A 17,931-nucleotide genomic window follows, 5' to 3' on the forward strand; every position below is an offset into this window, starting at 1 on the left:
CCTCCAGACTGGGGGATTCACAACCAGGGTCAAGAGACTCCGCAAACCGGGAACTGCTGTACTGAAATAGAGGCGGCCGTCCCCATTCAGATTCTAAACCAAATCCCAGTTTCCAAGTCAACAAACCCCAGTTTTATAATCTCAAAGCACTGGATGTTTCCAAGATACCCATCTCTACCCCAAGGAAACTTACTGGAGTTGGGCACTCTCCATGCAAGCATTCCAAAGCAAAATAGTTCTTGCGTTCCCTGCGCTCTCGCATGTTCCAGCCCTAATCTTAACGAAGCTTACTAGAGTCTCCAACAGTGCAGAAAGCAACCTCCAAAAACAGTCTTGAATGTGGATAGCCTAAACAACTTGAGTAATCTGGGGGCCTGCCTGTGTGCACAAAAGCTCAAGCCAGGTCTTGAGTTGTTTCCTGAAGGAGAGATGGTCCAGGGTCAACCTTAGGTGAGTGGGGAGGGAGTTCCATGTCTTGGCTGCCAGGTAGGAGAGGGATCTTCCTCAGACGGTGGACTTCCGAAAGCGTGGGACGGAGGCGAGGGCGAGGCTGGCGGATCGGAGCTGGCGGGTGGGTGTGTAGAATGTGAGGCGGCTGTTGAGGTACTTCGGGCCCGTGTCGTGGAGAGCCTTGTGTGCATGTGTGAGGAGTCTGAACGTTATCCTCTTGTTGACGGGGAGCCAGTGCAGGTCTTTCAGGTGGGCAGAGATGTGGCTGCGGTGAAGGATGTCCAGGATGAGTCGTGCTGAGGCGTTCTGAATGCGCTGGAGTCTATTCTGGAGTGTGGCTGTGGTTCCAGCATAGAGGGTGTTCCCGTAGTCCAGATGGCTGGTGACGAGGGCCTGGGTGACCGTCTTCCTTGTTACGGTGGGGATCCATCGGAAGATCTTTCAGAGCATGCGCAGGGTGTTGAAGCAGGATGATGAGACGACGTTCACTTGCTTGGTCATCGTGAGGGAGGAGTCCAGGATGAAGCTTAGGTTGTGGGCGTGGTCTGTTGGTTTGGGTGCGATGCCCTGGGTAGGGGGCCACCAGGAGTCGTACCAGGCAGAGGGAGATGGTCCAAGGATGAGGACTTACGTCTTGTCTGAGTTCAGTTTCAGACGGCTGATCTTCATCCATTCTGCGACGTCTTTCATTCCTTCCTGGAGGTTGGCTTTGGCGGTGGCGGGGTCGTTGGTGAGGGAGAGGATCAGCTGGGTGTCGTCGGCGTAGGAGATGATGTTGAGGTTGTGTTGGTGAGCGATGTCTGCGAGAGGGCTCATGTAGACGTTGAAGAGGGTGGGGCTGAGGGAGGATCCTTGCGGAACGCCGCAGATGACTTTGGTGGCCGTGGATCGGAACGGGGGGAGGCGGACTCTCTGTGTTCTTCCGGCGAGGAACGAGATGATCCACTCCAGTGCCGCTCCTTGGATACCGGTGTTGCTGAGGTGCTGTATCGGGGTGCAGTGGCATACGGTGTCGAAGGCTGCTGAGAGGTCCAGGAAGATGAGGGCAGCACTTTCCCCGTTGTCGAGCAGGGACCTGATGTAGTCGGTGGCTGCGATGAGGGCGGTCTTGGTGCTGTGGTCCGCTCGGAAACCAGACTGTGAGGGGTCGAGGGATCCGTTGGTCTCGAGGAAGGCGGAGAGTTGTCTGTTGACGGTCTTCTCGATGACTTTGGCTGGAAAGGGGAGGAGCGAGATGGGACGGAAGTTCTTGAGGTCCGTGGGGTCTGCGGTGGGTTTCTTCAGGAGGGCGCTCAGCTCGGCGTGTTTCCAGCTCTCTGGGAAGGTGGTGGATGCGAAGGAGCTGTGGATGATGTTCCGGAGCTGGGGTGAGATGATGGAGTCGGCTTTGTTGAAGATGTGGTGTGGGCAGGGGTCGGTAGGGGAGCCTGAGTGGATGGTGTTCATCAGGCGGGTGGTGTCTTCGGTGCTGACAGGGGTCCAGGTGCAGAGGGTGGTGGTGGGGGGCTTGGTTCGGCGGTTGGGTGCGTGGTCTGTGCGCGGAAGCTGTTGTGTATGTCGGCGATCTTGCGGTGGAAGAACGAGGCGAGTCAGTCGCAGAGGTCTTGCGAGGGTGTGATGTCGTTATTGTAGGCGCTGGGGTTGGAGAGCTCTTCAACGATGCTGAAGAGTTCCTTGCTGTTGTGGGTGTTGTTGTCCAGTCGTTCTTTGAATGCTGTCTTCTTGGTGGTACCGATCAGCTGGTGGTGTTTGCGGGTGGCGTTCTTGAGGGCTGTCATGTGTTCTGCTGTCTGGTCGTGGTGCCAGGTTTTCTCGTGGGAGCGGCAGGTTTTCTTGGAGTTTTTGAGGTTGTTGGTGAACCACGAGGCTTTCTTGCTGCTGGATCTGCTGGGGGGATTCTTCAGTGGTGTGAGGTAGTCGGCGCAGTTGGTGATCCACTGTGCGAGGTTGCGGGCTGCTTCGTTGGGGTCCGTCGTGTTGGTGGGAGGGTTCTGGCTGAGGGAGGTGGTGAGCTGGTCGGCGGTGATCTTGCTCCAGCTTCTGCGGGGACCCTGTTGCGGGTGGTGGGTCGTGGATCTCCTGAAGTTGAAGAGGACGCAGCTGTGATCTGTCCATTGTAGTACCGTGGAGTGGCTGAAGGAGATGTGCTTGCTGGAGGAGAAGACTGGGTCAAGCATGTGGCCGGCGTAGTCGGTGGGGGTGTTCACCAGTTGCTTGAGTCCGAGGTTGGCGAGGTTGTCCAGCATGGCGGCGGTGTTGCAGTCCTTGTTGTTCTCCAGGTGGAAGTTGAGGTCCCCCAAGAGGATGTAGTCTGTGGAGGTGAGGGCGTGTGGACTAATGAAGTCTGCAATGGCTTCGCTGAATTGTGTGTGTGGTCCCGGGGGTCTGTAGATGAGAGTGCCTCTGAGGGTGGTCTTGGGGTCGGTGTGTATCTGGAAGTGAAGGTGCTCGGCGGCGGTGAGGGTGTCGTCTGAGTTGGTGGTGATGCGGATGGTGTTTCTGTGGACCATGGCGATGCCTCCTCCGGTTTGGTTGAAGCTAGACAGATTCAGAATTTAAGATGGCATGATGGCATGTCAAAGCATATAGTAAGAACTTCATAATGCTTCCCAATGTGCAACACAATGCATATTTTTGCACCACTACCTATAGCACTGCACACTACATCTCCCAATATACAGCATAATGCACATTGAGCAACACTATATATAACACTGCATACCTAGACTTTACAGGCTGTTTGTGTGGGTGGCACAATCCAGTGTTGCAACCCACCAACCGCATTTGATTTATAGGCCCTGGCACTCGCAGTGCACTTTACTAGGGACTGACACATAAATCAAATAAGACAATCATGGAAACACCAATCCATAACACATTTTATACAGGAGTACTCATACTTTACCAATGGACAGCAGTGAGGAAAGTGCGCAAAATCATTTCACCAGCAAAAACAGAATCAAAACTGGGAGGTCAGAAAGCAAAAAAGTCTGGGGAAACACACCAAAAGATGCCAAGTCTAATACACACCTCTTGCTCTCATGCCTTCAAATGCACATCCCACCCATTCTGTTTCTGGCAAGGCTGTTCTACTCTGTGAAAACGCTCCCACTCGAAAACTAAAAGGAGACACGAAAAAAATCTTCAAGGAAAATAGGCACATGCAGGCCACATGATGTCATACACTTGTATTGTATTGTATATTGGATTTATATAGCGCTTATCACCCAGGGGTCTCTAAGCGCTTGCCTTGGGAACCCGTCCTGGCTTTTCCCTGTGAGATAGCCCCTACAGGGCATCCCCAAGGTGAAAGCCAGGCATCCCGCCGCGGGGGGCCGTTGTGGAGATTAAGCAAGCTTAATGCCCAGATTTGCAGAGTGTGAACCCATGATTAGGTCAGGCACCGAAGCGAGAATTATCAAGTCCGTGGACATTTTGAGCTCAAGACCCTGCCGCGTCGGGAATTGAACCCTGGTCACGGGTCTGACCTCTGCTTCAGGGTCTGCCTGCTCTAACCAGTGAGCCACACTTCTCCACACTCAAGCTAGGATAAGGTAAAACACCAAAAGTTAATTAAAAATATTGGTAGGCAAAGGTAATCACATAGTATCAATGCATGGGAGTGCCTCTAGCACCACAGTGTGTAACTGGCTGTATGGGTGGGTGATTTGGCTGTGTTAGTGGCTGTATGTGTGGGTGTGTGAGTCATTGAATGGGTTTGTGAATGGGTATGTGAGTGGATGTGTGAGTGAACGTATGAGAGGCATGGGGGTTTGAGGAGTTCAGTGGATGATGTCATCAGGGATGTAATTTGAGATGTCATCAATGATGTCACTGACCAAGTCATGAGTGATGTACTATGTGAGGTCATAAGCAGTGCATTGTGTGGGCGTAAGTTATAGTTAAGTCGGTAACTATAACTGATAAATGTTAATGGTTTTGTATGAGTGAAATCAGAGTCCAACTAGAACATCCTTGTAAACTTTGTATTTCAGTGAATTTAAGTTTTTAAAAACGTTTTAATCTTAACTGTAACCTTTGAGTGTGTTAGTTAGTAGGTCTGTGAGTGCCTGCGTGAGTGAGTGGATCTGTGAGTGCCTCTGTGGATCTGTAAGTGCCTATATGGGTGGGTGTGAGTGTCTGTGTGGGTCTGTAAGTGGTGCTATGCGTTTTGGGCATTTGCGTACTAAAGGTATTTAAAAAGGAGAACCATGGACTCCTCTCTCTCACCTGGAGATGACAAAATATAAACCACTTCTATCAGTCTCTATACATCATATTATGCACCGAATGTATGAACAATTAATTCACCTCCATTAAGGATTTCATATCTTATTTTCATTGTGGAATACAATAGGAAACACATTTGCTTTACCTTCCCAAGCAGTTAGGATCATTTGTGCTTTACTGAAGTGGAGCTTCAAATGGAGCACCTGCTGTGTTCATATATGTAAGTGCTTCCTGTTAAAGGTTTTTTGTGTGAAATCGGCACAAGAGCCAGAATCAAACCTCGTTTTTTCCCAGAAGAGTCCCCAGTTTTGATGAACACGTCTACCTAACTGGAGTACTTTCATTTGGTTAATTAGTAAGTGCTACCTCTGATAAATGTATTGTGCGTATTCTACGCTACAGCTATGTAAAGGAATGTGAGGTGTGCATGTAATTTCGGCAATATGTTTGTTCCTTGAGCGTCATCTTCCATAAATCTCTGATAACATGAATCCTAATCAAGAGAAGATGACAAGACTACAAAGAGGTTAATCTCCACCAAACAGGGGTGCTGCCCCTTAATTAAATGATGTATGTACTTCTTTGTTTGGTGGAGATGTCCTCTTATTCCTCAACATCAATAACTCGTCCCCACTATCGGTGGGAAACTCGCACAAGGCCTTTTTGTTAATCTGTACATCAAAGTGCAAAAAGACCTTAGCATACTAGTAAGGAAAATGGGACGGGTCTAAACTGTAAGAGCTTGCAAGTGATTTTGGGCATTTGAGTACTCAAGGTCATTTAAAAGAAAGAATCGTGGACTCTGCTCTCACAAGAGATGACGAGAAATATATCTGTCATCCCTGGGACCCCACAATCCGGGGCTTGGCCACCGCTCACTGGGTGCCCTGGAGCCTACCCAGGCACCCAGTGTGCGGGGGTCTTCGCTGTCCCTGCTCGCTCTCCGCCTTCTGCGGGAGTCTGTATTGCTTTTGCATGCAGGGAGCTGCTAAATATGGAGATCCCTGTGTGCAGGATTAATTGTTTCATCTGTTTCTCCGCTCTAATGACAACTGGCTGGGCAACAGATAAAAACTCCACTCCCAGCAAGCGGGAACAGTTTGACAGCTCCCGCTTGCTGGGAGTGGAGTTACTGTTTGTTCTCGCTTGGTGGTAGCTCTCGCCAAGGGAAAGCAAACTATCTCCTGGGGGTGGGCACCCTGGGGGTATGGCGGTCCCCAGGGTCATTATTGGCTCTAGCCCTTCCTTTACTTTGCACGGGCCAGGGCTTCAAACAGCCCCAGGAGGGTGTCTGCGGGGTCTCTTCCATTTAATAAATAAAGCCCCGGGGAGGTGGGTGTCCCCAGGGTTCAAAGTGCCCAATGAAGGAGGGGGTTGGGTATGCCCAGAGTGGGTCCCTTGCTCACTGTGCCACTGGAGTCAAGCTAGCCTGGCTGATGAAGGGTAATACCCAGAAAACGGTCCTAGGATGCTTGTTTCCGGTCCAGGGAGGACCTGGCTTGGCAGTTCGGTCTGTACTGTTCCCATGAGGCACAGGGTCAAGACTGATTTGCATATGGCTGGATCTAAACTGGGGTAGCATGGTGAGCAAAAGAACGATAGATTTAACCAAGATCTCTTGACTGGGGGCAAATGTATTATTTATTAAGCATTCCATCCATCATTTGTTTGCGTAGCAATGGAGGCGAGTCAGCGCAGCCCTCCTCAGATATTTCACTAAAGCCTCATGGAGGTGTGGTCCCCTGGGCTCAAGAGCTGCGGGGGCTGTGTGACCCCCCGGCTTTTCATTTTTTTTAATGCCCCTGGGACCTGGCCCACCTGGGGGCTATACAGTAAACAAGTGCTGGAGCCTGCACTTGTTTTTTTGCCTTTGCAATTTTGCAGCAAAAATAAAAAAAATTGAAATGTTTTACTCTGGAAGGGTACCTGGAGGTACCCCGAGGATAGAGGGTCAGGGTATTCCTTTTTTTTAGCTTTTTGTGGGGGGACTTGGCTGAAGCAAAGTCTCAAGATGACTGTCAACACTTCTTGGATGAAGTGCTGGCAGTCAGTCATATTTAAGTATATAAATATAGGATGCTAGGATTTTTGACATATAGATATAGGATCCTTGTCTACTTTTGGAGCCAAAAGTCACATAGATATAAACACAAGCGGAGATACACGAAACATACAAATACACAAAGTGCTCTTTCTCCCTCTCTCAGCCAGATGTCCTTATAACTGACAATACAAGCTGCACCTATTTACATTGTTATTGCTTGTGTTGTGCTTTTCACTGTTTAGAATACTGACAATTCATTTGTGTTCTGTAGACTTGGTTGGGAGGGGTTTAAGTAGAGTATGTGATTACCAGAAAGGGATTAGAATGTACCAGAGGGGGGCGTGGAAGAATGGTCAGTGGTGATTTTTCATTACTTCATAGCCTGATGAGAAGTACATGTGCTTTTCATAAAAGTTAACATTGAGTCTAGGTTCTGTGCTCTAGTATGACCAATACAGATGCGGTTTGAGAGGAGTGGATGGTAGTTTTTTGGGTTAATTCTGGTCCAGAGGTGGGAGTACGGTGCCTAGTCTGTCCCAGTTCTGATTATAGGCAACAGTCAGTCACTTTTTAGTTTGTGAATTCTACCTTTTTGTGATTTAGTATAAATGTAGAGAATTTTAGCTCGTAAGAAAATATTTGTGATGCCATCTTGGCTGTGAATGATATCAAACATGGTGAATTACTTATATTGGTGACATTGGTGTTGCCAGGCAGGCTCCTCCCTTCATTTGACTTGTTGACCTAAGTATAAAAAATGTAGTTGTGAGCCTGCTGCATGATTTTTTCTTCAGAGATTCAACTTTGTAATTTGCTTTAATTGACTACCAATCATTTTGAAAGCTTAGGGTAACAAACCAGGTCTATGGGCGTTTTTATGATGCATAGTTAAACCATTTCAAGGATATGCTTCAGTGCTATGTTCCATTTTATATTTTGTACTCCTATATGGCTCCTTTTCTATAGCCACCAATTAGATATTTGGGGCCGATGTATCAATATGAGGAATAGTGATTTCCAAATTGCGACTTTCTGTGAATCATAATTACGTAATCGCAGTTCCTAATGTATGAAATTCAGAGTTTCGTTTAGTGATTCATAGTGGGTCGCAAATCGACCTACCTCATGATTAGTCATGAGAAGTAGGTCACAATTTGCAACCCATTAGGAATCGCTAGAATTGCAGGGATGGTGGCCTGCTGGAGTCCGCAGACCCCTATGTCTCTGATAGGATTTAAATAAAGCCATCATTTTTTTTTTAATGCAGCTTGTTTTCCTTAAAGGAAAACGGGTTGCATTTAATATATATTTCCAATTTTTTTAGGAGCAGACATTGCTCTTTGGGAGTACTGCCTGCTCTTAAAAAAACGTGGTTATGAACATTCACAAAGGTGAACGGGGCCCTTGGGGACCCCTTCCTTTTTGTGAATAAATTACCACCTACTTGAAACACTGCAAAGAGTTGTGTCCGACAGTGCTTGTGACACTTGTAGAGACCACTAGTGGTAGTAAGTTCCAAAATATCTGAAGTAGTGATGAAACCATATCCATTTATAATAACTCGTACCGGTGGTGGCCAAAGTATGAGTGAATTTCAAGTTCAATATCAGAGTTTGGAAATTTCTACGTAACATTAATTAAGATTCTAATCAAAATGGTTATGACTTTCATAATCTTTGATCATCCAGAAACTTTGTAATGTATCCTTTTCTTCTGGTTTTTAAGGTAAACACTCCTAGACTCCATCCCATCAAGCTTCATATACCTGATTCATACAAGTTTCTTTGTTGGTAGTTGTCATGCATTTTCAAGTTGTTCTTTAGGATTCGAGCTGACATTAAATGAAATGTAATATTCAGATGTGAAAAGCAGTCTGTACTTTTGTTATTGAAAAACATTGGAGTAATTTATAATACATTTGTCCTTTTTTTAATATTTTGATATGCTTGTGGCTGTTTATAATGCATATAAAATGTATTTAGGCCTTCGCCACCAGACCTTTTCAAATGAAGACAACAACTAGGTTATATTATACCTTTAATATCTGCATTCACTTCGCCTTTTAGTATATCCGGAGCTGTGTGATGAACAGAACTTTTCCCCAGCTGACACTTGTAGAATGTGGTACCATAAAGAAAATGTTTGAACAGGAAATGACTGCAATTGAATCCGCTACAAGGCGACAGAATGCGAAGCTTCCCGTTCCTTTGCCACCAAAAATACGGTCCATTTCAGTAGGTATTTGGGTAAAAGATGTTGAAACCTGAGGACGACAAATAGGTTTTTGTAGCCTAAAGCATACCATATTTTGTTAAAAACATAGATGCAAAGATAATCAAATACTTTAGATGTAGCTTCCGTTAAGTGATCTTTTGTTTGCAATAATTTTATTAGACAGCACTTACTAGCTTGCATTTTCTTTAGTTAGCATTTACTTGTATGTATTATTTATTTTTAACCCTTGTTCTTTCGTATTCTCAACATGTAGATACCCCTGCTACTTTGGCGTTGTGCATAGTGTGCCTGTAAATGTCTAATATAAAGCGTTGTATGCCTTTTCCTGTGGCATGTAATTGTTCCTACTTTCAAGGATGTGCCTGCGTCATTTCCCTTTTTTTCTTCTAAACGACGTGGCTGTGGAGCCTGCTTTTTTAGCTCTAAGTAAGTTTGCCTGACCCTCCGTATTGGCTCTTTTTTAGACTTGTTCTTTTGCAATTTTTTCTGTCATTTCAGATTGGCTAACCTATGCTGCAATACTCAGTTTTTGTCATTTGTTCCTTTTCATCAATGGTTTGTAGCAGTGCTACAACGGGACTCCAAAAATAATTTCTAAATCAACATCGCCATTTCCCTGAAACCTCCGATCATGCATTCATTCACCAGTGGGGCCCATAACACTGCACACTTTCTCTGTTAATTGTAACTCGACTTTAGGGATTGGTGAAACACAAAGGAGTAATGCTGTAATCTTGGCGGAGTGTCTAAACCTATTTAACTAGTTTTTATTTATACCTATAGTTCAAACAATTTACCATGGTTTTAACAAACATGCATTTTATTCAGACACACCACCATAGTGGCAATGGATCTGCTAGAAAGAAAAATAGGCGCAGGAAAAATTACAAGGCCAGCTTTTAAACTTCCATTTTCCTAATTTTTATTAAAAGAAAACTTTTAGTATGTCTGACATTTAGGCATTTAATTAGTTCTTTATTCAGTAAAAATCTTAAACTTTATTTCAGAATGATCATTTTATTTTAGAGCTCGGAAATAGACATTTTATTCTGAATTAAGTAAAGTTTAGCAAAGAACAGATAGTTCCAAATTAATTCTCTCCTAACATCCCTAACTAACGCCCTCATCTAATCCTTCAGTCCTGTAAAGAAATAACAAGAAATATATCAGATTCTTACATCCAGGAATGGATCTGCAATCCAACAGCACTTAGAGATGAAATCGAAAGAAGCGACCCCCTCTAAGCAAAATCAGGGGTTTTTATACACTAATTTCCTAGCTTAATCGATCTAAAAAGTATCTAACATCACCAACTCTGGTTCTGATTGGACAAATTTCGGGTAGATGAGCATTTCCTCATTACAGCATCATGTTCATGGTGAATAAGCAAATTAATAAAGAGGCTTTGTTTTAAACAGTCTCTGGCCTAGTCACATCCTCGACTTGTTACTTCATCACTTTTTCCTCACGTTCAGAACACTCAAATGTCCATGTTTGGCAATCATCCTGATTTCCAGGGCATTGTAGCCTTGAACTTCCGTCCGAGCACAGGCAGTTCACTCTCACTTGCAGGCTTTGGGTGTGCCTGCGCAGTCCAGCATTTGCTTGCAGTTTACCAGAGCATCCATGTTTTTACTAGGCCTCAGAGGCCACTTTTGGAACTATCATAGTAACAAACACAAATTCATGTTAAATATGGAACTAAAGCCCTTCTGTTTACCTCCCACCATACTAACGTTTCCCCATTAGTTATTATCTAGTAGGTAAGCCACATAAATGCGTTTCATACTCACATATCCGACGATTTTCTAACGCAAAAACGTGTACAATAATCACATCCATGCTGCGTTTGTTTATATTTAAGCTGTGCATTCGTTCACATCACTATAACAATACAAATTAGTTAATTATATTGCTTCATGCAGGCAAAATTAGTATTCCCACGTGTATATCTGTGTGCATTCTTATACTATGGTTGATTATTTCACCACAACACATCTTTAATAAATGTTAACATTATGGAACATTAATTTCACGAGGTGTACACAATGTTGTTTTGCCACCTCGCTCCATCAGCAGCTGTCCTTCATAACATATGTGTTGTAATCCAAATAAGCAGACAAGGTAGCTGGTAGGAAGTTTATTGTAGAGAGACAGCTTAAACAACCACCTCCAGCAGAAGACAGGTTATAACAGTTACAAAGACCACATAAAGAATGTTACAGCAAGAATGTACCATAACAATTCCAATAGAGAATACTACACACCTTCCCCCTTTTAAAAAAAAAAAGAGAGAAAAACAAAGAAGACTCTCAACAAAGGTAATCATGCAACTTTACAGGAATCTGCTTAACACGAGAACTTTTCCTTAAAACTAAATCAGTAATATCAGCATTTTGTAAAATAGAATTGTCAACGTTTCCATCATTAACAACTCTAGAGGAAACATCTTGAGAGGGATTATCCATAACAGGAATAGGACAATCCAAATTTTGATTCTCACATCCAAAGGTATCTAGCATGGCAGAGTAAGACACATCATCTTTCATGATAGAATTCTTTGACCTGTTGTCAGAATGACCCACAAAGGAATCATTATTGCTGGAAGATGAAGCTGAAAGTTGATCCCCTTCCAAATTCAAACCTTTACATAAAGAGACTTGTTGTAACTTCTGACTCCTAGAGCCTGCGTTAGAATGTTCGTGGAGACTTATCCGTCAAGCTGGGAGCACCTGTTTACTTAAGGACTTAATAAATGTTCTTGGAACCCTCTATGTGCAGTGGTTTATTACTACATTTTGGCGACGAGGAGCTGAGCCAGGGTCAGCGTGGTGCCTTCCCCCTGGAGCAATTTGATGCTTGAGCGGAGAAAATTATTGAAACTGATGACTTACCCAGTTGATGAAGGAAGATCACGGGAACAGCAAGCATATTGGTGAAATAAGCTGTACTCATCGAGGTGTTCCCTTTGGGGACGTGAGGTGCTCACATCCGGAACGCAAATGGAAGCAGGGTGTGTGGCCTCGGTGAAGGTGAGCTTGTGCCGTGTGGAGCAGAGGAACCTTGTTTTCCGTATCAAGGCTGACTGGCGTTGGTGGATCTTCTAGCTGATATCTCTGTGGTGAGCCCAGCGGCATTGTCTGCTACAGGTGAAGTGAGACGGCAGCAGGCGGCGCCGGCGGAGTGAGCACAGCGTGACCGTGTGAGAGCTGTTCTAATACCTGTGGCAGTGAGCAGCTACCTCAGAGGGAGAAGAGGCCGAAGGTGAGCGTGTAAAGAGGAACGGCTGCAGTTAGCGCTTGTGATGCAGAGGAGCGTAACCGTCGGTGCAGTGCCGGAGTGGAGCGCGTTCTTCTCAGTCTCCGTTGTGTAGATTACAGGATTCGTCAGAAGCAGTGTAACCCATTTCACCCTACTTCATGACAAGTTTTCGGGGAGTCTTCATCCCGACGGGTTGCCGTTAGGGAGCATGGGGCTAAGTGAGAAGCTGTCAAAGTTGATATGACGCAGCGAACGACTTTTGGAGGCATTGTTTCGTTCCTGTCACTGAGTGGGCGCCTTCTAAGCACCTTGCTTTGTCCCCTCCGTGGTTTGTGAGGACTGGTGTGCGGGGCGTGAGAAGCAGTGAACACTCGTGAGGGAGAAGACGTAGCAGGTCTTACTCCGAGGAACCGCAGAGTCTTCGACAAGAAGTTCCCGCCCTGTAATTGTGAAAAAGAAAGAGGACTTCGCAGCCTTCATTACTTTCTGTGTGAATATTTGAGATAGTTTCGTTCGCTGTGAGGAGGAGATTTGAGCGGAGCTGAGAGCAAAGTTTATTCTTTGTTACCGCATTGGATATTGATTTGAGCTTAGTGTTAAGCTTGTGAAGAGTTAACCTCCTTATTTCTACAGCGCACATCATAGAGTATGTTCGTAGGTGCTGCCAACCTGTGGCCGTCCAGCCCACGCACCTAATAATAATATGCCCCATTTAAAAGTGATATAATACGTAGTTAATCTAAATGGAAAGCTGAGGGAAAATATGGGGCAGTGTGGTGTGGTATAATTCTGCAAATGAAAATTTTGAGCAGTGATTTGGAAACGACGTAGTCACTCTAATATTGGTACCATCATCATTAAAGAGTGTGTTGATACTATACTTGAAAAGTTTCGTACACCATTGTGGAAATCAGCATCAGTGAGTGCCAATCGTCTTCGGAACTATCTTGCTTAACCATTTTTAAAGTATTAATTAGCTTATACTGAGTTGACAAGTCAGGTAGGTGAGGTATTTCTCACTGGCAGTTTCCAACGGCGCCCTTCCAGCGTACCACTTTCCTTAGTGTTTTAGCGCGCGCGGAGTGTGACGCACCACACGTAGTGGCGCCATCTTACTGTTGGACACTGCATTCGCATCTTCACTTAAGTATTCCTGGCAATAACGGGTTCTAGTTGTACCGCATGGAAGTTGCATCCCAAAAAAAGGTCCTGGAGGAATATACAGGTCAATGAAAAAAGCACTACGGTGATTATGAGGAAGATATACTAATTAAATAGAAGAAGACTCACAGGGTATTTTAAGGCAATTATTAATTCAACCTAGTCTTGTTCATAGCATTAATTCGCACTCATATAGAGATTAAAAAATATATATATATATATATATATATATATATATATATATATATATTTATATTTTTACAGTCCATTTAGAATCACATGTTGGTTGATTCATTTTCGTGAAAGCATAACATAACTGAACGCTTCTTCTTCAACTTTTCTGAGCACAATTATCAAAGCAGCACTGTTAAATCCCATAGTTAAGGGCTACTTATTGCTATATTTATAAATGGATAAGTACATGATGTATAAGTACATGATGTATAAATTGACACCACCTGAGTCATTTAATAAAAAATACAGAGTTAATTGGGCAGAATGGGTGGAATGGAAGGAATATTTTAACAATTACTTGTCCATTCTTGAGGAAGAGAAAGAGCCTTTTACACCAGAGGAGAAAGTAGAAATGTTGCTAAGCTGTTTAGGAGCCATTGGATGGAGAGTGAACAACAATATGGAAAAGGAATTCTGTAAGGGAAAAGACAGGAATGTATTTGGAAAAGTCATGCAAGTTTTAGATGAACATTGCAAGCAATTAATGAATGGGCATACACATAGGAACACAATATTCGAGGAAGGAGTTTTCAAAAAAATAGGGCAAGTAAAGGGAACGGCCCTTGAGTATACGATCAACATGGGTGGTGTGGAAATTGACATTAAAGTTGACTCTGGGTCACCTCACACTGTAATAAGCAAAAGTATATGGAGAAAGAATTTGGAAGTAAAACTAGGGAGTACATTGGAAGAAGCAGACACGTCCCTGGTAACATACTCTGGATTCAACATTAGCTTGGTTGGTAGAAGGATGAAACTAGGTTACATGAAGAGAAGCACTTGGGTCCAAGTTTACATTTCAGAAGAAGAGATATCTGTTCTAGGGTGGGATGATCAAAAGAAATTAGGATTTACAAAAAACCCCACAAAAACAGACCCCGTCAGTAAGATGACACTTGACAACAGTCGGGATTTTGTAAAGTGGGATAAAGGAGAGAACACCACAGACAGTGATTGATGTTGGAGAAACAAGGGTGGTGAAGAAGAAAGAGAAGACAAGAGAAGCAGAAATGGTGGAATTCAAAATTCACAAAAAAACATCCTTGGGGAAAGTAGAGGAAGAAAGAATAGACAAAAAATTTGGAGAAAAGGACTGTGCTGATGTTGGGGTGAGAAAAAAAGAAATGACTAATAGGGGAACTGTTATGGAAACTGTATTCACAAGAGTAAAGAAGGATATGTGTAAATCTTCCAGCCACAAAGATGAGAAAGCGTGGCGCTCTACTGCACTGGCCGACTCTAGCCGTTGGACAAGGGTGAAATGTGCAAATGACTTTGACCATGCTGGAGTTAATAGTCAGAGCCTAAGTAAATATAAGGGAAGCAAGCAAGGAGAGTACTGGGTCAGGATAAATAGCGAAGTGTCTGATAATAAAATGGAGGAGGCGCATCACAACGCTCGAAGTTCACACCGCAAAGCTCAACTAGATATGATCTGGTCACGCAAAGAAGACAGGAGAGTATTTGTGTACAAAGACAGGGAAGACTCAACCTTGTTCTACAACTGTACTAGTTTCAAGGAATCAGCTGACAGACAGGTCTTTGAGGAGGCTGGTACAGCAGGATTTACATATGGCATGGATTCAAAGGACAACAAGGGGAGTTTTGTTGGACCTGACGCTGATCATTGTGATGAGAAGGTAAACTGTCGTAGGAGTAGGGGTAGTTGCAGTGCAACGTGGTTCAGGTAATTCCCCAAGAAAAAGAAGTCTGTGACTGTGGCAACTCACCTGGGTGGAGAAATGGAGCAAGTATTTGGGCAATAAAAAACTAGAGTGCCCTGGTTCATAATGATTAGTGACACAGCATACTTTTTCAAGATTTTTCTTTAATGTTGGGGAAAGGACATTTTGTATTGGTCCCCTCGCTTCCCCCTCCCCACCATGTTTACGGTTATATCACATTTTTATTCAGTGGGGAATTGGGAAAAATAACGAGTAATGTGTTTTTACCTTAACTCTTGTTTTGACTAATTGCACCTTCATTCTTATATGGGATTTCTCAGTCATTTTTGGGAATAGTCGTTTGTAATACTTGAACCCGGTATCCTCATGGGCAGGAGTGTTTATTATCTATTTTTCTTCCTTTTCCTTAGGATGAAGGAAGGTTGTTCTTCCCCTTGTAAGGGGGACCTTAACATTCTCATTCAGGGTGTTCTGTTTTTTAAACTTAATTGGGGTCTTCTGCATAAGACTCTATTTATCCTTGTTGCGTCATTTTCCCCGTTCAGTATCACCTTCCCCCTGCTCCCACCTTTCCTTTATTCTCTCTCTCTCTCTCTCTCTCTCTCTCTCTCTCTCTCTCTCTCTCTCTCTCTCTCTCTCTCTCTCTCTCTCTCTCTCTCTCTCTCTCTCTCTCTCTCTCTCTCTCTCTCTCTCTCTCTCTCTCTCTCTCTCTCTCTCTCTCTCTCTCTCTCTCTCTCTCTCTCTCTCTCTCTCTCTCTCTCTCTCTCTCTCTCTCTCTCTCTCTCTCTCTCATTTTTCCCTTTCCCTGCCTCACTTCTCTCGCCTTCTCTACCCCTCGTTCTGTTTTTCATCTGGCTAGTTTTCTCCTCCCTTGGTTGGGCCTTGCCCTTTACCTCTTTTCTGTTCTCCCTAGGGGGAAAGGTGTGTTGTAACTTAGCACATGTTGGTCTCTTCCCTCACTCTCACCCCTCTCCCTCCTTCCCCCTTGGTACGGTCCGTTCTGACTCCTAGAGCCTGCGTTAGAATGTTCGTGGAGACTTATCCGTCAAGCTGGGAGCACCTGTTTACTTAAGGACATAATAAATGTTCTTGGAACCCTCTATGTGCAGTGCTTTATTACTACAAGACTCTTCTAAAATTCCATACCTTACCCCCTCAACACGAACAGCTTTAGAAAAACTTTCAGTTACCTTACATGGATCAGACCACTTGTTCCATTTATTCCCAACAGACCTGCCAAACTTAACTCGCACAAAATCTTCAACCCTGATCTTCCTACAACGGTTGTTTAAGGATATGTAGCTGCTTTTCATCTTTTCCTGGTATTTCAAACCCTGTCCTTTACCTTGTCGCAATCAAAAGAAGCTTCGCAAGGCAGCTTAACTTTCATCCACCAAGGAAGAAGTTTTGAACCAGGTTTCCTATCTCTAAGCATCTCAAATGGAGATAAACCCGTAACCGAATTGGGCGAGATTCGATAAGACAACAAAGTGGCACGCAAGGTTCTCCTCCAATCCAAATTACTTTTAATGGCCAACTGGATGGATTCCTTAATAACCCTATTAAAGCGCTCCGTTTGACCATTAGCCTGGGGATTGTAATGTGACACTTTTGTGCACAATACCACACCTTTCAAGAAAGGACACAAATTCTTTACTGACAAACTGCGGACCATTGTCCGACACGATTTCAGCTGGAATCCCCTCCCTGCAAAAAACCTCATCTAGAAATTGAATCACCGGAGTAGAACCAAACCTGTCAACAATCTTTAGTTCTGGCCATTTTGAAAAGTAATCAATAAGTACTAATGCAAACACATCCTTATGAGTGGACAAATAAAGAGGTCCAATGATATCAATTCCTAACTTTTTCCAGGGACATGTGACAAACTCAATAGGAGAAATGTCCACAGACAACAGTTTGACAGTTTTGTCACTTTTAGCACAAGGAGAACTTGAACTGACCCAATTATCAACCATTTTATCAATTTCAGGCCACCAGTAGAACTCGCGAATACGTCGCTTGGTACTAGACATACCCATATGGCCTTCATGAGCCATGGAAATGATATTTTCTCTCAATGCAACCGGAGGAATAATTTTGTCACACCTAATTATGAAACCCTGATCGAACATAGGTTCATCTTTTACCTTCTAAAAGGATAGAATATCACCAGACAAGTTTCTTTCTTGAGGCCAACCGTGTTGTAAATAATCAACTATACAGATAAACTGCTGTCATTACCCATTGCTTCTCTCCAAATAATCTCAGATATGCTATTAGACAGACCTGTAACATTACAACCATTAACATCATCCAATGTTAAAAACTACATCTGAATCATTTCTCAAATTGTCAACACTGATGGAATTAACCAAAGGTAACCTGGACATGCAATCAGCATGTACATTCAAACGACCAGGAACATACTCAACTATGCACTGTAATTCCTGCAATTTAGCAGCCAACCGAGCTAAACGCGCAGTTAGAGTCCTACCACCACCTGCTGCCAACCTGTTAATCAAAGGTTTGTGGTCAGTTCTTAGCCGAAACCTTGTTCCCCAAATGAATTGTCTGAAATGTTCAGAAGCCCAGGTGCACGCTAATAATTCTTTCTCAATGGAAGAATAG

At 44.0% G+C, this 17,931-nt stretch overlaps 1 protein-coding gene across 1 annotated transcript in view; it reads left to right on the forward strand.

The window, feature by feature from the left end:
- The window catches only part of PIK3CB (phosphatidylinositol-4,5-bisphosphate 3-kinase catalytic subunit beta), a 1,054,351-nt gene that overhangs the window by 521,698 nt on the left and 514,722 nt on the right, over nucleotides 1-17,931 (forward strand). Inside the window, exon 7 of the mRNA XM_086943780.1 lies at nucleotides 8,791-8,958. Coding sequence (XP_086799906.1) covers nucleotides 8,791-8,958 — 168 coding nt within the window. The remainder of the gene's footprint in view (nucleotides 1-8,790; nucleotides 8,959-17,931) is intronic.

The sequence above is a fragment of the Lissotriton vulgaris genome, chromosome 11, assembly GCF_964263255.1.
Source record: "Lissotriton vulgaris chromosome 11, aLisVul1.2, whole genome shotgun sequence".
NCBI lineage: Eukaryota > Metazoa > Chordata > Amphibia > Caudata > Salamandridae > Lissotriton > Lissotriton vulgaris.